The sequence below is a fragment of the Capsicum annuum genome, chromosome 1 (genome assembly GCF_002878395.1).
Source record: "Capsicum annuum cultivar UCD-10X-F1 chromosome 1, UCD10Xv1.1, whole genome shotgun sequence".
NCBI lineage: Eukaryota > Viridiplantae > Streptophyta > Magnoliopsida > Solanales > Solanaceae > Capsicum > Capsicum annuum.
In genome coordinates this window covers 143706782-143732027 of record NC_061111.1, presented here as the reverse complement: position 1 = coordinate 143732027, position 25246 = coordinate 143706782, and the positions used below count along the sequence as shown (strand labels likewise).

Below are 25246 nucleotides of genomic sequence, written 5' to 3'. Positions count from 1 at the left end.
CCCGAAACTATTTATCTCTCATACCCACTCCATTTACACCATACGGATGGGATAAATTATCCGATTACCGGAATAACTCTTACCTAACCAAATGACCCCTCAGTGTGTTAGATATTTTTAAAATTATATTCGGTTTCTATTGGAAATGTGAAGAGTACAACAACAACAACAACAACAAACCCAGTGTATTCCCACTTAGTGGGGTCTGGGGGGTAAGATGTACGCAGTCCATACCTCTACCTCTGATGAAGTAGAAAGGCTGTTTCCGAAAGACCCCCGGCTCAAGTCACGAGATATCACACAAACACATAGTACAGCACAGCAGCAGATGACATAACATAGATACGGCACCCATAGGGAATATAAAACAGAGTAAAGCAGGAATGCAGGAATATAAAGCAGAGGAAAGCACACAGATTCGTAATAAACATGGAACACGGAACACGAAACACTGAATACAGAATCATAACAGGAATACACCCCCACCAATTAATTCCCTACACTAGCGACCCGAACTGGCCCTAATCCTCTGCCGTAATTCGCATCTTCCAGACCTTCCTATCTAGGGTCATGTCCTTGGTGAGCTGTAACTGTTCCATGTCCCGCCTAATCACCTCACCCCAGTACTTCTTCGGTCTACCTCTACCCCGTCTAAAACCATCCAACGCTAGCCTCTCACACCTACGGACCGGGGCATCCATGCCCCTCCTCTTCACGTGTCCGAACCATCTCAATCGTGCTTCCCGCATCTTACACTCCACTGAAGTCACACCAACCTTCTCCCGGATAGTCTCATTCCGAACTCTATCCCCTCGGGTCAGTCCACACATCCAGCGCAACATCCGCATTTCTGCCACCTTCATTTTTTGGATGTGGGAGTTCTTAACTGGCCAACACTCCGCTCCATACAGCAAGGCCGGACGGACTACCACCCTATAGAATTTGCCTTTAAGCTTGGGCGGCACCTTCTTATCACACAGCACCCCCGATGCGAGTTTCCACTTCATCCATCCCGCCCCAATACGGTGCGAGACATCCTCGTCAATCTCACCGTTACTCTGGATCACGGACCCGAGATACTTGAACTTATCCCTCTTCCCTACCTCATGTGCTTCTAGCCTCACTACTACCTCATTCTCCCGCCTCACGTCATTAAACTTACATTCCACATACTCTGTCTTGGTTCTGCTCACCCTGAACCCTTTAGACTCCAGAGTTTGCCTCCACAACTCTAATTTGTCATTCACACCCCCTCAAGTCTCATCTATCAGGACTACATCGTCTGCAAAAAGCATACACCACGGCACCTCCCCTTGGATACGCCGCGTCAACACATCCATTACTAACGCAAACAAAAAGGGGCTAAGAGTAGATCCCTGATGCCATCCTGTCAGGACAGTGAAATGCTCTGAGTCTCCTCCCGCCGTCCTCACCTGGGTTTTCGCTCCCTCATACATATCCTTAATTACTCGTATATATGCCTGTGGTACTCCACTCACCTCCAAGCATCTCCAAAGCACTTCCCTGGGGACTTTGTCGTACGCCTTTTCCAGGTCGATGAACACCATGTGCAGATCCTTCTTCCTCTCCCTATACTGCTCCACCAACCTCCGTACCAGGTGGATTGCCTCCGTCGTCGAGCGGCCGGGCATAAATCCGAACTGGTTTTCCGAAATAGACACTATCCGTCTCAGCCTCACCTCGACCACTCTCTCCCATATCTTCATAGAGTGACTCAGTAACTTAATCCCCCTATAGTTATTGCAACACTGAATGTCCCCCTTATTCTTATAGAGGGGGATCATGGTATTCCACCTCCACGCCTCGGGCATCTTTGCCGTCCTGAAAATTTCATTGAACAATGCAGTCAACCACCTTACACCAGCCTCTCCAACGAACTTCCAAAACTCCACCGGTATCTCATCCGGCCCCGTCGCCCTACCCCTTCGCATCCTGCGGACTGCCTGTCTAACCTCGTCTACCTTAAAACGTCTACAATAGCTAAAATCCCGACACTCCCCTGAGTGCTCCAGTTCCCCTAACACAATAGCTCTGTCCCCCTCGTCATTCAAGAGCGTATGAAAGTACGACTGCCATCTCTTCTTTATGTGACCGTCCTCCACCAACACTCTACCGTCCTCCCCCTTAATGCACCTCACCTAATCGAGGTCACGACCCTTCCTCTCCCTAGCCTTAGCGAGTCGGAACAACTTTTTCTCCCCTCCTTTCCCCTGTAACCCTGCATACAAGCTCTCAAAAGCGGCCGTCTTAGCTGCCGTGACCGCTGACTTCGCCTCCTTCCTCGCTAGCTTGTACTCTTTCCTGTTTACCCGCTTCTCTTCTTCGTCCTTACTTTCCACCAACTTAGCATACGCCTCTTTCTTGGTCTGCACTTTCTTCCCCACCTCTTCATTCCACCACCAATCCCCCCGATGATGTCCGGCCCGGCCCCTAGAAACACCCAACACCTCCCTTGCATTCTCCCTGATGCACGTTTCCGCCCTATCCCACATATTATCCACGTCCCCCCTACACTCCCACACCCCCATTCCCGCCAACCTCTCCCCTATCTCCCACGCATTCACTGGCGTCAAGCCGCCCCACTTAATTCTCGGTCTACTCTCCTTACTCCTCCGCTTTCTATTCTTCTTTATACCCAAATCCATAACCAAGAGCCTATGTTGAGTCGAAAGATTCTCACTCGGGATGACTTTACAGTCTTTACACAACGCCCTATCCCCTTTCCTAAGCAACAAAAAGTCAATCTGGGTCCTGGCTATCGCGCTCCGAAAAGTGATCAGGTGCTCGTCCTTCTTCGGGAAGCCCGAGTTCACCACCACCAGCCCAAACGCCCTCGCAAACTCCAATAGGGTCGCAGTAAGCTTCGAAATTTGGCTGTGAACCTCTAAGTACTCAGTTAACGCTTGTTCCATATCACACATTTCCGTATATATATCAAGCATAAAGGTTTACTTGGAATCTTACACACTGAAATTGCAAAGTGATGATTTGAGTTCATTTTTTCAGCACTATTCCAAAGGTGGTACCAACCAACCCAGGGAAAGTTATCTCATGAAGGTAATGCAGTCACATCAATAGAGCTTTTATAGGTAGCCAAAATGCACTTCAAAAATAGTGACATCAATTGAACTTGTGAAGGGAAGTCACTGCTACCTTCATCCAGTCAAACAATGTACTATTAGGAAAATCTAACTAACAAATTTCCATATCATTTCAAGCTTTTATTTATCAACTAGCTTCTGTGAACGTGCAATGCGCGTTAATAATAGTCGATCACATCAATAGAGCTTTTATAGGCAAGTTTTAGCTGTTCCTGCCCTTCTCCACAGAAACAAGGCTATTCAAGACAACTGATTTAACCTGCAATAGTGGAGAGGGGGAACATCACCCTTGAGCTTCTTAACCCCTTTGAAGATAGAAGGAAATCGGAAAGTAACATACTTTCCCCTTTTTCAGTTATACCGTATAGCCTTGGGAGAAACACTAGTAATCACCACAAAACACGTGCCAACTTCCCCTTTCGCCTAGCTGGCTCCTTGAACAAAACTGCCTTAATCAGCGTATGCATAAGATGAGCTGCTAAATTTTGTTTGGTGTCTCACCCAACTCTTATCTTCCATCCTTCGAAATATACGTGGCTTTTTGAAAGGGAATGTTTCACTCCAATCTGGGTGTTGGATTAAATAGTCACACTGCCTGTAGAAAGAATTTGTTAAAATGATGTCTCACTGGGTAGCACGCCGACTAATACGTGATCCTGGAGAGGAGCTAGTGTGTCATAATTGTGTAACTATTGTGGTACCTTCTTTGGTTATCAACAAAATCTGGAGCCTCGGCAGAAGGAGAGGTGGAACACATAAGAAGGATTTCCTGGTCAGACAAATTCTGTAGCATGAGGGCAATATGCATCTTGCGCATGCTCCTATGGTATAAAAATGGAGTTCATTAGGAGACATGTTGAAAACATCCAAGAGGCCTAGCATAAGTGGCAAAGCCAAAAAGAAAAGTGTAACCAAGTGATCATGGATTTGATGGCAACTGTACTTCCCTAGGTTCTATTAATTGTTACTCCCTCCATTTCAATTTGTTTTACTTTCGTTTTTAGTCAGTTTCAAAAAGGATGCCTCTTTCCTTTTTTGGCAACTCTTTAATTATAGTTTCCCACGTGGCATGTTTAAGACCATAAAAGTCTTATCTACTTTCTTAAACTCCATGTCAAGTCAAAGACAGACAAACAAATTGAAACTAGGGAGTAGTTAATTTCTAGTCTATTTTTTCCCAATGAAGTTGGTCAAAGTTCTTGTTAGCTCACTAGTGTGTCAGTTAACATGATTATGTATCTATAAATCGCTCTCACCATTCATCTACATAAATTGAAATACACAGAAGGAATTTAGATGATAAATTCAGGGAATTACGACAACTAACTGAGGAATGACATTCTGCTAAAACTAAGCTGAGAAATGACATAACAGGATAAGAAATATAAACACCCCGAAGTAATGCTGAAAAGTAGTAAAGTAGTAAATAAAGAATCCAACGTAAGCAGTTTTACCAAGTGCACGGAGCAATCACAAATTGGTCAGCCTGCGTATCATATGTCTCTAGTAACCTCCCATTCCAACTGCAGTCCTCAAACGATGCAGTCACTCGTATTCTCCTAACAACTTCGTCAGGACATCTTGTTGTTGCGTCAAAGTTTGCTGGGAGAATAGACCCAGTGGCAGTTTCCACCTGAGCAAACGAATTTGAAAACAATAAGGATCTTTATCTAAGAAGATCTTATACCGAGAAAATTATGCTCAAACAAATTGTTGGTAATCAGCTGATTGACTCAAGGCACACAGAGAATGGGTAGCCTGTATTCAACCATACCATTTAGTAATGAAATGAAAATCAGTAACTCTTTCTCCTAGACACGGTAATTACTATTCACTTTCCATCTCTACGTGTGTGCATTTTAAAACCATGTCACTAGTCAAAATTCTCTCCCTTTCATGCATCATGAATACCAACCACTAGATTGGCATCCATTTAGAATTAAGGATCAAGAGTTCCCATTATATTCATCTGACAACCCAACTTGAACAATGAGCCTCCCGACCTATGTTTTTTTTTAAATAATGGTAATGTTGCATTCCTCCCAACCTAAGTTTGCAATCTCTTTTTCTGCTCCCACTTTTTGCTAATACTAAGCAGAATCAGGGCAAAGACAGAAAGCAGGATGTCAAGTAAAATGCAACCTCACACTTGGCACTTCACTGAAATTTGCTAGTTTAGATCTGAAATATGAATTTAAGCATGTTTTTCATCTAAGATAGATACACCCACCAGTCTCCAGTTCATTAGACGACGGAAATTATTTATAGTTGTGCCAAAAAACAGGAGAGTCAAACAAATTGATTGTCGCTTACAGAAGCCAATGGTGCATCAAGCGCCAAAAGATATACAAAGCCAAAAGAACAATAACAAGCAAGCAGCTGAACTTCATCCAATTCAGTTCACTCAGCAGATGGCCATTCGATTTCAAGAATCCAATTATATGACAGCCATAGACTTGAAGGTGTAGAAAAAGTCAACAGTTGATTTATTCGAAGTAGAATCCAAAAGTCTTATGTTCCTAGAGTGATGTAACATTAATCAGTCAACATCTGCTGGACTGTGTAGTCAGCAGGTCAAAAGCGAGTTAAGGGTTGCTCGAGTTATAAATGAGTTCCCGTTCCTCAAGGAAAAATGATGTCACACTATTATGTTCAGTCAAAGGGAAAGAAAAAAATATAAATTTATGATATAAAACAAGTCATAAATATTAATTTGAATAATTACAAGTAGGGGTGTCAAATGAGCGAATTCGACTGACTGAGTGAGTAAATTGGTAGATCATTAACTCACTTAAAGATATTTAGGTTGAAATGAGTTGAATCTTAAGTTAAATAACGAGTCAAAAAGGTAGGGGTGGATGCATAGTTCCAACCAGAGGTGGAAATTAGAATTTGAAGTTTATAGGTTTTGAATTCTAACCTTTTCAGGTTACAAAGTTTTAAATTAATTATTTGTACATATTCAATATATTTTTAAGACAACATAGAGTTTAAACCAAAGCTATTGAATCAAAGCCGAGCCCGTAGACAACAACCCAATTCTTCCCTTGGTTTCGCTTACAAGTTCATCCGAATTCATTAACTTTTGACCTAACACTTGTATTTATCTTATAAAATTCATTAAATCTGTATATATTATTTACCTACAATTCAAAAGTTTACAATAACAATATATTCTATGCAATCAATAAAATGGAGTTTGAAAAAAAATAGTGTATATATGGACCTTAAATATATATTTTCACATATATAAGCTACAATGAATCTCCTCTGACATAGAGAAAGATTCCAATATGAACATCTGCTGGACTGTGTAGTCAGCAGGTCAATTGCGAGTTAATGGGTTGCTTGAGTTATAAATGAGTTCCCGTCCCTCAAAGAAAATGATGTCACACTATTATGTTCAGTCAAAGGAGATGAGCACTGATGCTCGCCAGCAGAGACATTTAAGTAATATTTGCCACTGTATAAGGTCTAATCCATTAATGCTAGCGTCACAATTTACAAAAATCTTACAGAAAATTGGCATCATTTTTTCCAACTGGTTAATTTTTTGTCCCTCACCTGGGTTAGCGGTTAGTAAGAAGTTCCAGGTGGTTCTTGTATTTTCTTATTTTGAGACTATATCCAAAAAAAGAATTGCATGAATTCAGTTCGTAGAATTAAGTAATTAACCAGAGCAACCTGTCCAGTTAAGGTAAAACAAGAAAAAACGTTCCAGATTTTTACCAATGGTTCAAGTTCTATTCTTCTTTATCTTATTCAGTTTCACATAATGGATGTCAAAACACGTTGCCGTGACTTCTTATTAATTTCAAATAATAGCACCAACTGGAATATATATTATGCTCCTGTCCAAATGCAGAATCCACGTCATTTGTCTTCCCTTTCCAAAATTGGGAGATCACTTTACAATAGAGTAATATAAGGAGATTTAACTACAGAACAACTTCCATTAGATAGCAAGAACATGAAAAAGTTTGCTCCTCCAAAAGAATTGAATTTCACAATTTCTGAAATGCCACAGACAGTTGTCTTGTTTTTGACTAGTACGTTTAAGGAACTTGGACTTCTTAGAGATACCTCACGAGTTATATCTACAGCAAAAAGGAATTCAGGACATATACATGATTTATCTAGCAGCCAGAAGTGGAATTGCAACTTGGAATGCTGAACTGTAACGACTCTATAATAAAGGCTATTTTGTTTTCTAAAATGGCAAACTCCCCTAACCGGGAGACGAATAGTGACGGTACTTTCCCACTTTACTACATTGGTGATTCGAACCCCTGAACCTTCAGATTGGGTGGATGACTTTTACCACTAAGCTTTCCCTCTCTTGAATAGTGATAATCAACGGTAAAAGATAATGTGAAATATGAAATACAGCTTACCAGGAAACCAGTGAAGATAGGGTATGCATTTCCTTCAGAATCTCGTCTTGTATTGTGCCCGAGAACGTGGAGAGTGTGAATCTGGAACTTCATATTACTCTTTGCCAGGCTGTCAACTATTTTCTCACACAAAGGAAAGGAATAGCCCTCCAACTTTCCGTGACTTTTTGTAATACCATTAACATGCTGCACAAGAAGCCCAACAGATTCAGCTTCATTATCTAGCCTCTAATGACTCACTATCTCTGTGAAAATCAAAGAATAAGAAGGGTCTTGGCCTAACTTCAGGCGAAGCATCATCAAAACCACCAATTAGATGAACCTGCATAGTATACACTCCCAATGTCAGCATCCACAGTAAGAAAAGTGGTAAGAATTTGTTCAACATAAAGGACTAGAGAAGAATACATCCAACATGGCATCAGAGCTTTGATTGATAACAAAAGCCAACATCTGGGATAGGCCCATATCAACAACATCTGGTGAATCCAAGTGAGCAACAGATGTCCTGTAGTGAAGTCGATCACAATAGTTAGACTTAAGCACTTGAATGCAAAATGGTGACGTCTTTGTCTAAATGGTTTCTCTTACATTCCACTTTTTTGATTCCTCATGACAAGGCCTACGCAAGTTGTTGCTTCATCTGTGCCAACCACCTATGTTCAAGAACATAAGAGATCTTTTAGAACAGCAGAAAAAGAGTGGAAATTTTTGAAAAAGTTGCTAACAATTTTTCAGGTACAGTAGTAGATCAGCTTTGTGTGAGAAATGGAATGGTCAAAAGATTTGCTCTAACAAAAATACAAACAGAAACAGTAACCACTTTCAGTAACTTAGAATTGTTTTTACATAAATGATCTATGAAGCGAACTTCAAAAGGAGGAATACAGTCAAGAGAAACCACATGACTCACCATCAATCATATCCCTCTATGTTCTGCTATAAAAGTCGCACGAAATGCTAAAACAGTAACCACAACAACAACAACATACCCAGTGTATTCCCACAAAGTGGGGTCTGGTGAGGGTAAAGCATACGCAGTCCATACCACTACCTCACATGAAGTAGAGAGGCTGTTTCCAATAGACCCCCGGCTCAGGACGGATAACAGTATAACAACAACCACAACCAGTAACCAAAAGAGAAATAACTTGACAGGGATGTACCAGAAAACTATTAATTATGCCAAGAGAAAACCTTTAGATAATCATCACGAGATCACAAGTATTCCAAGTGATAAAAAGAGAAGTTTTTGAAAATGATAAGAATAAGCATGGGACACAAATCACCACCAAAAAGATGTTGAACAGAAGCATACCAACAATGAAGATGAATCTATGTAGCTACAAACTCGCAGTACTGGGGACATGTATGCTTCAACATAAAGGATCAGGAAAGTGTCCACATACTTGAAAAGGGGAATAACAAGTCGTAACACAAAACACCTGAATCAGCACACTAAACATAACGGAAACTTCAGTTCCAAGATAGAAATGGCAATGATCATTCTAAACTTTTTGCACCTACCCAGTTTCAGATAAAAAATATTTGCAAGGTGCACAGCATAGAATCGCATAGTGCATTTTACAATCAGGCAGATTGGGAACTGAATCACCCTTGCGCATAATATTCAATCTGACCATCAAATGCATTGCTTACCCTCGAGGCAATTACACTCTCAACTGTTGCAGCTAATTTTTTTGACAAAGAACTATTACAACTAATTTATGGTCTACTACTCACTTTTCAAACACAGATTATTTTTTTCACTTACAGTAGTGGGCAAATAAGATACTCACACCCTTCCCAATTATTTCTAAGCCAAAGCCTAGCAGAATTTTATAGTGCTAACATAATAGTTATAGGAAACAACTTCTCTAACTATTAGAAACATTAGGTATTATGCAGAAATCATGCATATTGTGATCCGTGGCACAAGAAGTGGGGATAAGGACTGATGAGACAAGAAAAGCTACTTCAAAACGGTTATCTCATGCAAGTGCAAGTCTAGAACTATGAACAATAAGGAAGAAATACAAATTGAAAGAAAGATTGGAAACAAGGTCAGATGTCATTTCAGCAGGATTATTAAAGAAAGCATGCACATACATCAACAAGTGCAGGATTGAAAGTCTAGAACTATGAATACGAAAGAAGAAATACAAATTGAAACAAGGTCAGATGTCATTTCAGCAGGATTATTAAAGAAAGCATGCACATACATCAACAAGTGCAGGATTGCAAGTCTAGAACTATGAAAACGAAAGAAGAAATACAAATTGAAACAAGGTCAGATGTCATTTCAGCAGGATTATTAAAGAAAGCATGCACGTTACATCAACAAGTGCAGGATTGAAAGTCTAGAACTATGAAAACGAAAGAAGAAATAAAAATTGAAAGAAAGATGGGAAACAAGGTCAGATGTCATTTTAGTAGGATTATTAAAGAAAACATGAGCATACATCAACAAGTGCAGGATCCACAGTTGCATATTCTCTCTGGAAAATGTAAACCCATCTATTATGTCTCGATATGCTAGAGTTAGAGTCTTTAGAAGCAGAGAACCTCCTTTCTGCAACATCATTAAATGCAGACGAGGCAGATACCAGAACAGGATGCCTCATCAAATCCATCAGAATGTCATGTCCCTGTTCATATTAGATCTTCTCATTAAGTAGCTATATAGAAACAGAAAAGAAGACTTTGTGTCCCTTGTAATGCAGAGATAAAGTATGACACAATGAGATTTCAGGATTCAATATGATGAAGACAGCCTCTGCAACTAATCTTGTTGGTCAATAGGAGTTAATCAAAGAACCTCCTCAGATGTTTCTAATCAATCAAAATTGGTAAGGGGCTGATCAGTTATGCATCTCCAAAAATATTTGCCAGAGATAAATACTCCGTCTACCACTCTTCAGACTATTTGATTGGATTACAAATTTATGGATGATTTCTTTTGGTAGTCAAAATTGCCTATGATTATTTTCATCTAAATAATTGATAAGATTATCAATCATTTTCAATATTAAGACGAAATTAGCTCATAGATTACTACAGTGTTTCTTTTTTGTACAATAACCAAACAGTCATTGCAAATTAAGAAACTGATTAAACAAACTAGAACAAAAGACCTGAAAAAGTCATATGTTACAAATCCAAACCAGGCATTCCCTCTTTAATGCAATGTACAGATCAAGAAAACAGCACAAAATCCATATCTTTTTGCAGGTTTTCAACTTTTTGCCTTGTACACCTGCACTGTTATGCCCAGTACTAATAAATAACTGTGGTGTCCATCAAGGGTAGAACAGATAGGAAGAAATCACTAGTTATCTTGTATCTCTTGAGAATTGAACCTGAGAGGTGTGCTCAACCCACTTCATTGACCACTAGGCACATCCTTGGACGCAAAATTTGTTACTTCATTAAAAAAAAAGATCTTTCTCTCTACCCAACCACATAATTTTTTAGCCAGCAAACAAAGGTGGAGTCTTTAAAGATTAGACTGCAACAGCATTACTCCACAATTTTTATTTTAAAAAAAAAAAAAAAAGAGGATGACATGACTATACCTGAGAACATGAAGAAGAAGAAGAATGTGTAGATAAAGAAACTCCACCCACGAAGATCATAATGTTGGGAAAGGAGATGAGCAAACACTGGACCCCTTTATCTTTCTCTCTCTCTTTCTCCGTTTGATGCAAGTCCTTTTTCTAGTGAACTTTTAGGGCGTGTTTGTCTTGGTAGTTTATACAGAGCAATCTAATGTTTGGCCATAAAAGATATTTTTATTTTACTATTTGGTTTCATTTTTAAATTTAGTATTTTTTTTAAAAAAAAATTAATTTTAAATTTTCATAAAATCTTAACTCTATTAGAAAAATATTTTTACTTTTATATTTTTTGAAAAAAAATACATTTAAATTTTAAATATTAACCTCAAAATGTTATGATCAAACACAACTCTAACTCTACTTTCAACTTGAAAAACCAATATATATATATATATATATAGTCTATCCTATGAGGCATATCTTAGAGGCTCCAAAAGCTATTTATCTTTTTTGTGGGATTTTTGATCATTAATTAAGTTTTTTTCTCATTTTAAATATTTATGTGTTTAAAGAAAATTCAAAAGTCACTATATTTAACTCTATTAATCATATATCAATCTCTCTCTCTCTCCCTCTCTCCCTCTCTCTCTATATATATATAATTGATTATTTTTTCTTCTTTTATTGGCCTTTTTTCTTATTTAAATTAATTATTTTATTATAAAATTAAATAAATTACTTAATTTATTACAATTAAATATTTTATTAATGAAAGAACATTTAAAACAAAAACTCTTCACATATCAGTGGGAATGAGTAATTATTGATAACTCACATCTCTCTAATATAAACTCTTAATAAATTTATTTATTTATTTATTTTCACCTTTTTCTAATTACAAAATGACAATATCTTTTAATATTGTAAGTATTTATTTTTATGATTTATTATTTTTTCTTTTTTTATTGAACTTTTTTCTTATTTAAATTAATTATTTTATTATAAAATTAATTAAAGTACTTAATTTATTATAATTAAATATTTTATTAATGAAGAAACATTTACAACAAAAACTCTTTTATATATATATATATATATATATATATATATATATAAGAGATCAATAGCCAATCGTATGTGGCATGCCTAAGAATCAAGAAATACTATTTATCTTTTTTGTGGGTTTTTTGAGCTTTATTTTTTAAAAAAAAATTCCTCCTTTAGAAATTCATAAAATATTATCATTCAATGATATTAAAGTATAAGCTAATAACTATACAATTATATCAAATTAAATTCAATAAATGTTACAAAATATTTCTAACCCCTTTGCATTCTTCCTGACACATATTCATACACACTAGGACTTCTTTTTGCTCATACACTTTGGTTTGTGAGCTTCGGACTAGTAAAAGTTACTCCCAGACATGAAAAAAGTAAAAAGCACATGAATCTCTATATACTAAAGTTTGCCTGCATACATTCAAAGCATGTTAATTCAATTGTATTAAGAAACTCTCAAAAAGAAAAATTTCTATGATTTCCTCCTCTCCTAATTTTCATTATCCTTTCTTTGTATTCTTAATATTATAATCTTAATCTTATTTTGGATTCAATCAATTGCTTATTTTGTTATTTTTATAATTTTTTAATTTTTTAAGTTACTCTACATATATGATGTGATAATTAATTTCATGATATATCTCAATTCATGAGACTACTTTGTCTAAGAATTCGAGTTTTATAATGGATATCTGTAGATATTGTTGATGCTTTTTTTTCTTAAATAAGCACATTCATCGGTAGATCTAAAACATGCACGGATCACTATTTCTGTCTTTTCTTTTACGTGTAGAACTTTCAAGAAATATTGATCAATTTCTTACATTGAAATAACATGTACTTATTAAATTAGATGTTGATTTATCATTTCTTCATGTGTTGTTGTTATGCAGGAAGCAAGTTTTTATTGAGAAGTAATATGAGGAGTTATGTAGGTAAAGTTTTGTTGTTGTTTTTTCTTAATATTGAAATTTACATTTTATTTCTAAGGAAAATGCTTACACACGTCAAATTAGAAGTTAATTCACTTATGACGATTATCAATGCTTTATGTTGTTGTTGTTATGTAGGAAGCAAGTTTTATTGAGGAGTAACATGAGAAAATTGAAGGAAAGGTGTCTTTTAAGTCTTGAATGAAGGATTGGTGACATTGACCAACAGATAGGGTCAAACGTCATTAGGAAACTTGATTAAGTTAATTGTGGACTTGATTAATATTTTCAAAACTTTCTAATCTTTTTAAAAATATAAATCCACCCAACCCACACCTCTCTTCAATCCTAATCAACCACTCTCTCTCTTCAGCTTCTCCCAACCAACAGTTCTGCAAAATTTCTCCCTTCAACCTCCGACGACAAATAGTCGGGCGAGTTTATTTTTGACTTTCAACCGTCAATCGATGTGAATACTTCTCTGTCGACAACAACTCCAAGTTTTTCGTCCTGCCATTTTCTTTTTCACAGGTAAAAAATTATGAAGAAACAGAGGAACTTGAGCCAACTACTCTTCTGGTATTGAAATGTGGACTAAATAAAACCCTAATTTTTGGAATTTCTGTATTTCTTCTTCCCATTTTCGTACTGTTGATTCGAATTTGTTGGTGATTTTTTGTCACAGCTGATATTCTTAGTGTGTATGTATGTGTATGATATATTGGTGTTGCTGGGTTGATTTGTTGTTTGTTTTGGTAGAAATGGTATTGCAACAGTTGAAACATCTGATGTAATAGATGAAACATATGATGCAATAGATAAAAATTTGATGCAACAAATTAAAAATCTAATACAACTATGAAAATCGGATGCAACAGGTGAATAATCTAACAGATCATTCATCTGTTGCGATAGACGACTCTTCTATTTGGAAGAAATCTAAACAATATTGATCCAACAGATAACTGATTAGTGATCTGTTTTTATTCTTTCCAACGTTTTACTCTTTATTTTAAAATCTAATGCAACAGATTAAAAATCTGATGCAACTATGAAAATCTGATGCAACAGGTGAACAATCTAACAGATCATTCATCTATTGTGATAGACGACTCTTCTGTTTGGAAGAAATCTAAACAATATTAATCCAACAGATAAATAATTAGTGATCTATTTTTATTCTTTCCAACGGTTTACTCTTTATTTTACAACAGATTATGACTGTTTTTATTTTTTCCAACGATTTACTCATACAAGTCAGTTATCTGTTGCAACAGATAACATACCTGGTGCAACAGATTAGTGATCCGTTTTTATTCTTTCCAATGGTTTACTCAAACGATTTACTCATACAGGTCGGTTATCTGTTGCAACAGATAACATACCTGGTGTAATAAATTAGTGATTCGTTTTTATTCTTTCCAATGGTTTACTCATCTATTGCAACAGGTCAGTTATATATTACAATAGATAAAATACCTGGTGTAACAGATTAGTGATCTATTTTTATTATTTCCAACGGATTACTCATCTGTTACAACGGGTCAGTTATGTGTTGCATCAGATAAAATACCAGGTGCAATAGATAGTGTTGTTTTTATGGTTCCCACGTATTACTCATCTGTTGTAACAGGTCGGTTATATGTTGCAACAGATAACATACCTGGTGCAACAGATTAGTTGTATGTTGGAACTGTTAAATTACTGTTATGCATTAATCAATTATAATCTATGTTATGTTCCTGTTAATTTAAGATAACATGGCTCCCAAAATAAAAGAAATCGAATCAAGTCCAAGTAAAGGAACAAGTACAGCAGCTCAGCTATATCCACCACTCTATGAGCTTGCTTTACAAGTGTTATCTCAATCAGGAGCAGAAGATAATGAACACGGGGAAGAGGAATCTTTTAAAAGAGATGATCCAAATGCTAATAGACCTTTCATCGAAGAGTTGGTCAAAACCTTCAGCATTGATCATTACCCTGTGAGAATGCAGTGCGATGGTGTCACAGATTTAATGGGTGATCTCGTGGTTAAGTCAGTCATGGGAAAATCTTTCGACGCCTTCAGAAAAATACTTCGAGAACAAAAATTGGATTCTTATTTCAGGAAAAGCTGCTTTGAGAAATATCTTGATTTGCCGGAGGACAACAATGCTCGTTTTCAGATGAAAATGGTATATGATCTTCTCAAGCGTAGGTTTATGTATGAAAACAAAGATAAGATGGATGAGGTATGGATAAATTACTGTGGCATGCCTGTTTGTTTTGGTTGGGAGGAGTTTGCCATAGTTACCGGACTAAAATGTTATCCTCCTTCTCCTTCTTAAGTTATACTTACTCTGACCCAAAAAAAGCACCCTGCACACCCCAAAAAAGAAAAGGCAAGTCGAGTGATCGTGATGACCTGGTGTCCATTGTTGGTCCAAGCTTCAAAAACAAAAATCTGATTAAAGCATTGAAAGGTAAAGGACTTTCAAAGAAGCACAAACAATCATTGTGCTTGGTTTGGTTTGTATATAATGTTCTTTGGGCGAGAGACGTTAACAACAACATAAGACTCGGTTTAATAAATCTCTCCGAGGATCTTGAGGCATTTAACAGCTATCCTTGGGGTTATGAAAGCTTTAAAATAACTGTCGAATATTTGTTGACTCCGTTAACGCCAAAAATAGTCAACTTATATGGTTTTCCATGGGCCTTCATGGTAAATATTTCTTTTATCATGATATGATTCATCATATTTTTATTCAATAATGCTTTTAATTTATTGGCGTTATGTTATAGGCTTGGACATTTGAAGCCATTCCTTATTTGAGACAACAAGTGAACTACCAGGAAGAAGTTTCCTGTCCAAGAATTCTGAGATGGTTGTCGGCCAAAACCGATAAAAATGCAAAATTTCTTAATCTTTTCAATCCCCCCAAGGAAGCAGTAAGTCCAATTCTAATCAAGTTTTTGTTTTAATTAATGATTAAATGATTTCATCATCATTCTTAATATATGTACCGATTTATTTTAGATTGTCCATCCGTGGCTTGTTCCGACCAACCGAGATTTGAATATGACATTTTTTCTTACTTACGGTCTGTGCAAACTTTATCAGACCCTAAAATCGTTGATGGAATAAAAATAGAATTTTTTAGAGCAACAACCATCGTCAGAAAAATAATTTTGGAGGGTGGGGCTAATGATGCTCCTATTACAGTTTTTGAAACAACAAGCCATTATGATTATGATCATAATGGTTGTACAGATTTTTCTTCAGATTTTGCCTCATCTAGCGAATGTTCTTCATGCAAATGTCAAGACTATAAGGCGAAACACGATGAAGTGATTGATGCTATTAATGCACTAACTGCTTCTGTAAAAGAAATGACATCTAAGATGGGTGTCATTTCATCAAAGAGGATTTCATATCCAGACACTCCACTAGAGATCAAGGCAGCTAAGAGGAGAAGAAAAGACACTTCCAAGGCATCATCAATCATCAAAAAAGCAAGATTGTAATGCCTCTGTCTTTGTCTTGCACCGATGTTCAGTGTGCAAGGGCCACAAAATAGCAACATGAGCTGAAGAAGGTGAATGTACATCATCTATTCCAAAAAATAAATAAGCACATATTTTTCTCAACAGATGATACATCTGCTGAAAATTATCAAACAGATGTATACATCTGTTGTAACTGTTTTCTAAGTTGTTGCATCAGATTCATTATCTGTTTCAACAGATGAGTCTTATGTTACAACAGATGGGTCATCTGTTCAAAATTATCGTACTGCTCTGATTTACCTGTTTGAATTTATCCCAACAGATAATCTATCTGATGCAACATAAGAATCATCAATTGCAATAGATGGAAAATTTATTGTATATCTCTACTTAGCATTGACAATTCTGGCTTTTCAGGTGGATGTCACAGCTACTGCCAAAGAGCATAATATGACAGTTGATAATCCATTAACTGCTTCCAAAGATGAAGAAAAAGTGGAGCCTGTCAATTTGGGAGAACGGAAGAATTACCCGTTTGAAGGGTTCAACATCTTGGACGAGGCTCCAAAAAAACTAATACAGTTGATCAACGACTATTCAGAATGAATTACCGATGGGTTGTTAAAGCATCATGCCGCAGGTACATAAATTAATTTTATGGATATTGGTTTATACAATTCTTATTGTAAGAACCTGGCATTAACACATATAAATTATCATGTAGAAAATAAAATGCCAAGCGCTACAAAGTGAACGAATCGAGTCTTGGTTTTGATATGTTCGACTTTGTTGTTGCACATCTTGGAATGAAGAATTGGTTCTATTTGTTGTCACAGCCCCAAACTTGCTGGAATAATGAGGTTTAAAGGTCATACATATTACTACTAATTAATACTTTATTTAATTGCACTTGCGTATTGATTTTTTTGTCACGTAATTCGAAATATTTGATAATATGTGCAGCACATCGATGTCATTTTTTACTACCTTCGAAAGAAGGCCAAGTTCCAAACACAAGAACAATACAGATACACAGCAGGCCATTATTTGTACAAAGTTTACATCAATAATGCCAATGATAGGTATTGTCAACAGCAGCCGGAAGTTTTCCAAAATGAGGAATGCTTAATCAACATCATCAAGGGTTTTAGCATTCCGGCTGGCTTACCTTGGTATTTGGTCGACGAAATGTATATCCCAATCAATTGTGGTGATGAATTCCATTGGGTGTTGGCTGTCGTCGTTCTAAAAGAGAGGCGCATCCAAGTTTATGACTCGATGTCGCGAAGGAGACGTTCCGGGCCATCGTTTGAGATACAAAAGCTGGCCAAAATATTGCCTACTTACCTTGATATGAGTGGCTTTTTAGATCAAAAGGTTTGTACTGATTGATCGATGATTGAAGCATACTGGGATAAAATGGCTAATCCATTTAATGTACAATATGCTGACGGAATCTCTCAACAAACCATTGGTAGCCTGTAAGTTTAAGTGTCATGATTTAGTTTCATTTCACAAATTTCATAACGCTTGCATGAACTTCAAGATATGGATTATCTATTTTTTTATAACGTAGGGATTGCGGTCCTTTTGTTGCCGCCTATGCCGAGTATTTGAGCGATGGATTACAAGTACCAAATGATGGACTTGATGCTGGATTACTCCGTAAAAGATATGCTGCTCTTTTATGGAAATATGGAGAAGCGAAAGCTCAGAAGCCGTACGCAACCGCCGTTAAAGATTCACGACGACCAAAGTTAAATTCCATAGCACTGGATAAAGAACAACTTGTCCATATTAATTAGATCTTTATAGCTCGAGTCTGTCAATGTAATAACCTATCCTCCTTGGTTTAACTTGTTGATCTATTTGTAGAGTAGATCGTTTGTACTCATAATAATATTTTTTACATTTTCTTTATTTGTTGAGTTATTTTATTTCATGTAATTTTTGAAGGCTTCGATTTATTTTATTCTGTCTATGAATGTAATTAATTATGAGTTTTGAACATGTTAATTGAAATGGAGTACTAGATTCAAATATCGCAACAGATAATACATCTGCTGTAACAGATGATATATCTTATCAGACAGATTTATACATATGTTACAACATGAGATACAACACATAGGTCATCTGCTGAAAATTATATAACAGGTCTTCCTACTTTTTTTATTTCCTCCAACAGATTATTGATCAGTTGCAACAAATAAGTTATATGTTGCAACAAATCGTAAATCTGTTGCGACAGACAGATAGGGAACATCTGCATAACGCAACAGATGACCAACCTATTCCAACAGATAATCAATCTATCACAACAGGTACTATATCTGTTACGACAGATATAAAATCTGTTGCATTATAAAAATTCAACTTTGCCAGACATAAAAATTACTGCCCCTATATGTATAGTGAATTGGCTTGAAATAAAAATTTGTTATCGTGTTCGTCTCTGTCTTTGTACATGTTCTTTTTTATACGTGGGCTCCAACCATTTAGTTAGTACCCCATATGCCCAAACCCATTGCATATTTCCCACAATGGTGTCACACATACCGGTTATTTGTGTGCCGGTCAGCAAACACTCCATGTACGCAAGTGAGTACGGCCCGCACGCTGCACCGATTGTATTTTTTGGGAGCTGAATGTTCTTATTTCGACCTTCAAAAATCCATGATTCCTTCACCAAGACTTCAGCCAGCAAATGATCCATCAGCTTACTCTACGTCAACAACTTGGGCAACAACTTCAAGAGTGGTTGCATGTGGGTTAAAAACATCTTCTCGCTAAACACAGGTAAGTTGCAGTCATAAACCTTAATATTTTCCTCGTATAGTAGTATCTCAACAGTGAGAAAATGGGTGATATCCATGTTCATGACTGCAAGAATTTTCTTTGCCTTGTTCCAGCTCTTGCCCTGTGGATATGGCCTCTTCCCTCTAACATATTTAATCATTTCTTTATCCCATTGGAACGTAGAAACTAATTGATCAAATCCCAAGCTACCGAAATCAGCTAGATTATGAAGATCAATGTACCTATCTTTGAAATTATTGTAGAAGTTGAGGTCCATTATCCTATCAGCAGCATCATAAGCATCTGGGTACGCTAATTGCCTGCCCCTCATAAGGCAGAGAATTTGATCAAACATACTGTGGTATAAGAAGATAATTTTTAAATAGGTTAGTAATTATAAAGAATAAAAACACAGTGGAAAGAATCTGATGCAGAGGGTTCTCTGAATCAGTTCACAAATTACCCAGCCAACGCAACTTATGCAACATATGTGTATTATGTTGCAACAGAATACCAAGTTATTGCAATAGATTGCACATCTGCTGCGTAGATTCTTCTTCATGGAGTAGATTGGAAGGGTAGGTTAGCAAAAGTAAACTTTCCTTGTCCTCGTACCACACGCACATATTTGTCATATTCAAGAAGTCTTTGGCGACAAATGAATGCATGGTGCATTCTTTTTGAACCTTCATCTTGATTAATTCTTCCAGTTCCTTCTTCTTCTCCTTGCCAAGCGCCGTAAATATGTCCACCTTCTTCGGCGGCTCCTGAACTTCAACAACTATTGGAGCGGGGGGAGTTACATTTTTTGCTGATTTTAAAACGGAGAGAATTTGTCTAATTTTTATTCTCTTCCTCCTAACCTCCACTGTAGGAGTGCATGGCTCTCTCACCTCGTTGGATGGTATGACACCCCTCCTAGATTTCAACTCCTCGGCAGCTTCAGCAATAGCCTCTAGCTTGTCAAGGAGTTTATCCTCTTTTTCCTTGCACACTTTGCATTTGTAATGAGAACATGAGGGTGAGAAGGGGTGAAAGGGACCACTGTAAGGGTGGGAGGAACCAATGTAGGGGTGAGAGGGAGGACCTGTGCAAGGGATATTTTCAAACATATTTATTTTTTACTGAGCACGAACATGCTCATAATCATGACTGGCAGCAGAAGCATAAGCAGGATGGCTACCACCATCACAAACAACTCCACCAGCAACACCCCCAGAAGAAGCACCCGGATCTGTTGCAGTTTGAGTTAGGTCGTGAAGAGCTTCAACATTAGACTGACCTTGCCTAACTGCTCTTCTTATGGATGTTGCTCCATCCAATTCCTTCTTTATTAACTCCATCATTGGGTTTTCTTTTGTATCAACAAGACCCAAAGTAAGAAAAAAATTCATCCCCAGATCATCAATGGTAGGCACGATCCAAGGATGCACAACCTATAAAAAATGACAGAAGAAATTTAAATCATATAATAATAATTTGAAGTCAGTTGGGTTACATGGGGCTCGGGTTATGTTAACACAGTCAACTTATGCAATAGACGATCTAGCAACCATAACAGTTGATCTGTATGTTGAAATATATTAATAATATATTACATCAGAATACCCATCTATTGCATAATTTACAGTACATGGGTAATCTGTTGAGTAGGGTTTAGAGAACAGAGCAACATATGGTTAATCTGTTGCAAAATATGGATCGTCTGTTGCAACAGATTACCCATTGCACTAGTTACAGTTGACGGGTAATCTCTTGCAACAGATGGAATATCTATTTCAATATCTTTCTTTGAGGCAAATTATTTTAGTTGAAAGAAAACATACTGCATCATTCGGAGAGTTAAAGAGATCAACCTCGTTAATATTTTTTTTGTTGCTCTCTACTGTAGCCAACCACCTAAGGATCCTTGGATGAGAAACCTTATCTGGGTAATCCGTGAAATGCTTTCGGAGGAGAGGAATGGCTTCACATGTCCAAGCCTAAAAATTGTAAACAAAAAGCAAGCAAAAAAAAAGTCACAAGTATATTCAATATAAATTAATGAATGTTTAAAAATAGTGATCAATTTTACCATGAAAGCCCAAGGAAAGCCGTATAATGTGGTCGTCTTTGGCTTTAGCTCTTTCAGTAAATATTTGACAGTCAAGTAGTAGCTGTCGTAGCCCCAGGGATAATCGTTGAATCTCTCAAAATCATCAGCAAGCGCCAACAAATCACGTTCTATGACGTTCTTGATGTCTCTTGCCAATAAAACGGAATGGACAAACCAAACTAAGCACAATTTCTCCCTATAGTGCTTTGGTATGTCTTTATTCTTGAGATCCGCTATCAAATCCTTCACTTTATAGCTAGGTCCAACAATGCCCAACAACTCATCTTTTTTTACCTTGCGTTTGTTGGACCCTTTGTGGGGTTTTTTCTTGATGGCAGGTTCTTCTGGACGATCGCATCTCAAGCCCGTCACAATGGCAAACTCTTTCAATCCAAAACAAACCGGCATGCCACAGTAGTTGATCCAGACTTCATCCATCTTATTTCTGCCCTCCTTCAGACCTCCATCATCCCTTGCATACATGATCCTACACTTGAGAAGGTCATATACCATGATCATTAGAAAATGGAAAGGGTGGGACCCAGACAGCTCAAGAAAGTGTGCAAAGCAGCTCTTCTTAAAAAGTCCATCTATGTTTTCCTTCTTCATAATACTCCTAAGTTCGTCAAAAGGTTTCCCCAACTGACATTTAAGTATAAGATCACCAAATACTGCATTAGGGTTATTCATCGGTATCGCAACTCAAAACTTGTCAATACTAATGGTTTTGACAGAATCATGCTGGAATTTCGATATTATTTCATGCCCCATTGGTAAGAAGGAGTTATTACTTTCCTCGGCTTCATTTTTCCCTGACTGAGATTATTCTGGAAGTTCCTCCGAATCTCTCTGTACTCTAGCCTTTTTTGCTTGGTGATCGGAAGTTGATCCACTTTCTCCACTTTCTGTTTCTTTTCTTTTGGGAGACATCTTTTAACTACAAACAAAAGAAAAACAAAAAACACATTACATTTGATGTCTGCATAATTTTTTTAAAAAGATGAGACAAATTTCAATAAATTATTCTTACCACATAACCAAAAAAAATACTCCAATGGACAATCCATCAGTTGGAACAGATGGGGAACTCAAATCTATTTGAGGACCTATTTAATATCTCCCCACAGATATTTCATCTGTTGCAACAGGTGGAGAAATTTCAATAAATTATTCTTTGTCACATTACAAGAAAATACTCCAATGGATAACCCATCAGTTGGAACAGATGGGGAATCTATTTGAATACCTATTTAATATCTCCCAACAGATCTTCCACCCGTTGCAACAGATGGACCACCACCACCATAATCAATGCCACAACCAATGCCACCAAGACCACCACCAATGCCACCAATACCAACACCAAGACCACCGACACCACCGCCAAAAAACAATAATATCAACACCACCAACAACAGCCACAAACAACACCACAAACACCATCCAATAATACCACTACAGTCAATAAAACACTGAGAGAAAAACTAGGGTTTTCTCGGGTGCTTCCTACTTTTTTAACATCAAAACTCAAAATTGTTAACCCATTCTCGAAGATAATACAACTAAAAGTCTTCTTTTTTATCATTAACTAAAAAGCCCTATTTTTCAGAATAAAGAACAAATGTATAACTCTTCTCGAACTTTGTTACATGTGAAGATAGAGAAAACAACAGATGCAAGCCGGAATGAAGTCGAAAAAATAACTATATATAGTCGTAAATGAGAAGAAAATAGACCTGTTTTGAAGGGTTGAGCAATATATTGAGTAGTTGTTGTTTGTATTATTTGTATTGTTGAGCAGGAGAGGACACCCCGGGAGAGAAAGAGAAGAGCGAGAACTTAAGATTTGAAATGAAAAGTTTTTCGCACAAATAGATGATTTGTATGGGTTGATTTGTAATTTTGAAAAAGAATGACAAGTTTTGAAATTGCTAATGTGGTCTGAATTGATCTTAATTAATTTTGAAAATTTTAAAAGATATAGTTTTTAAAACATTGAGTTGATGAGAACTCATTTCTATTCAGAGTGATCGATCGATGACTCGGGTCGGGATGAACGCAATACCAGTGCCATGCAATTGCAAAGACTCGATTGGATTTATAGTTGACCCTGCGAGCTTATACATTCATCCCTAGTTCCACCTAAATCAACTTAGGTACTATCACTATCCTAACATTGAGTTGATGAGAACTTATTTCAACTCAGAGTAATCGATCGATGACTGGGTCGAGATGAACGCAATACCAACGCCATGCAATTGGAAAGACTCGATTGGATTTGTAGTTGACCCTGCGAGCTCACTCATTCATCCCTAGTTCCACCTAAACCAATTGCTATGAATCTGTTGCAACAAACGACTAAGCTATTGGAAATTTTCAAAAAAATACTTATATCCGTTGTAACAGATGACATATATGATTTTATTAATTATCAAATGAACATTTTTAGCTGTTGTCACAGATGACTGAGCTGTTCGAATTTCTAAACAGATATTTATATAAGTTGCAACAGATGACATATCTATTTAAAAATATTTTTATCTCTTTTAATTTTAAATCAAGAAGCTTCTGGTCCGAATAGATAATATCAAGTAGTAGTACTTACTACTAAAGGCGGCAAAAAATATTTTTTGGATATCTCAAAAGTGAGTTTATTGAGCAGTCTTATCTTGTCTTTTCAATGACAGTAGTCTTAGTCTTCCTCGTGCCCCTCAAATTATTAATGAAATTAATGGATATTAATTAATGAATATTGAAAACCACCACGTCTGCGTACACAATACATCTATAAAAATTATCTCATCTCTTCCTTCAGCTGCAGTTTATTTTATTCAACTCTCATATTTTTCTCTCTCCTCTTTAGTGTCACAGTCTTTTTCTCTCTTCTCTCTTCTCTTCTCATAAAGATGTTTTTGGATCTAAATCCATCCATATCTTTTCTAGACTTAAATTTCTGTTTTGATCTCCTTTTTTATATTAAGGTATGGTTCATTGTTGCTCTTTCATTCTCGTCTTCTTCTTTGCATGTTATTTATATCTATTTTTTATTTAATTACTATTTACCCATATCATATTTATTAAAAAAAAATTAAGGAACTTGTAAGTGTTGAATAAATAATCCAAGAATTTTTATTACAATATGAAAAAATAGTCATCTGTTGAGAGAAGTTTAAAAGCCTTGTTGGTAGTATCATTTTTTTGTATGTATTTTGATTGTTTCATTATTGTTGATGCAGTTATTGATGTTGTTGGTGGGGTTGGCGTTATTGGAACTTGTGGTGTTGTTGATTGTTCTAGCACAAAGGATGTTGCTTCTTTGTTGTTGATGATGTTGTTGGAACAAATATTGTTTCTTTTTTGTTGATGTTTATGTTGTTATTGATGTTGCAACAGATGGAGAAACTGTTGGAACAAATAAAACCACCAGAAAGGTTGGTTTGATGTATTCCATCAGACTCTACATCTGTTGCAACAGACTCCATATCTGAAGCAACAGATGAACAATGTTCTTTTTGTGACATCTGACAGTTGATCAGCTTTTGACGGACTATCTCAAGAGGCTGCAGTAAAGATGAGATCGAAGGAATAAGCTGCTTGTAGATAGAACCACTTCATATGTGGGAGGTATGTATTACTGATAATGTTATCGTGGAAACACACATAGAGTGCATTGATTTTGTGAATGATGTTTTTACTAATTAGTCATAGATCGTTCAAACAAGATGTCTATAATTTTACAGTTAAGTTTGGTAGGTCCGAACTGATAAGGCTGAGGGACCATGAATATGGTTCT

General features: G+C 36.7%; 1 protein-coding gene across 4 annotated transcripts; it reads right to left on the bottom strand.

Annotated features, from left to right (window-relative positions):
• Positions 1–3087: 3087 nt before the first annotated feature.
• On the bottom strand, positions 3088–11246 carry LOC107838813 (protein N-terminal asparagine amidohydrolase). Of its 4 annotated transcripts, XM_047397115.1 has the most exons (10): positions 10876–11047; positions 10651–10777; positions 9979–10164; positions 8108–8172; positions 7925–8024; positions 7800–7838; positions 7517–7702; positions 4577–4755; positions 3824–3943; positions 3088–3717 (listed from the first exon to the last, which is right to left on the bottom strand). In XM_047397115.1, exons 3-10 carry the CDS (start codon positions 10147–10149, stop codon positions 3573–3575), a joined length of 1005 nt encoding a protein of 334 aa, XP_047253071.1. In that variant the 5' UTR covers positions 10150–10164; positions 10651–10777; positions 10876–11047; the 3' UTR covers positions 3088–3572. The 4 variants fall into 4 exon arrangements, with proteins under 4 accessions (XP_047253071.1, XP_016537509.2, XP_047253074.1 ...); XM_016682023.2 differs by lacking the exons at positions 10651–10777; positions 10876–11047 and adding an exon at positions 11092–11246; XM_047397118.1 differs by lacking the exons at positions 10651–10777; positions 10876–11047 and adding an exon at positions 11092–11246 and having other exon boundaries at positions 3088–3713.
• Positions 11247–25246: the final 14000 nt, after the last annotated feature.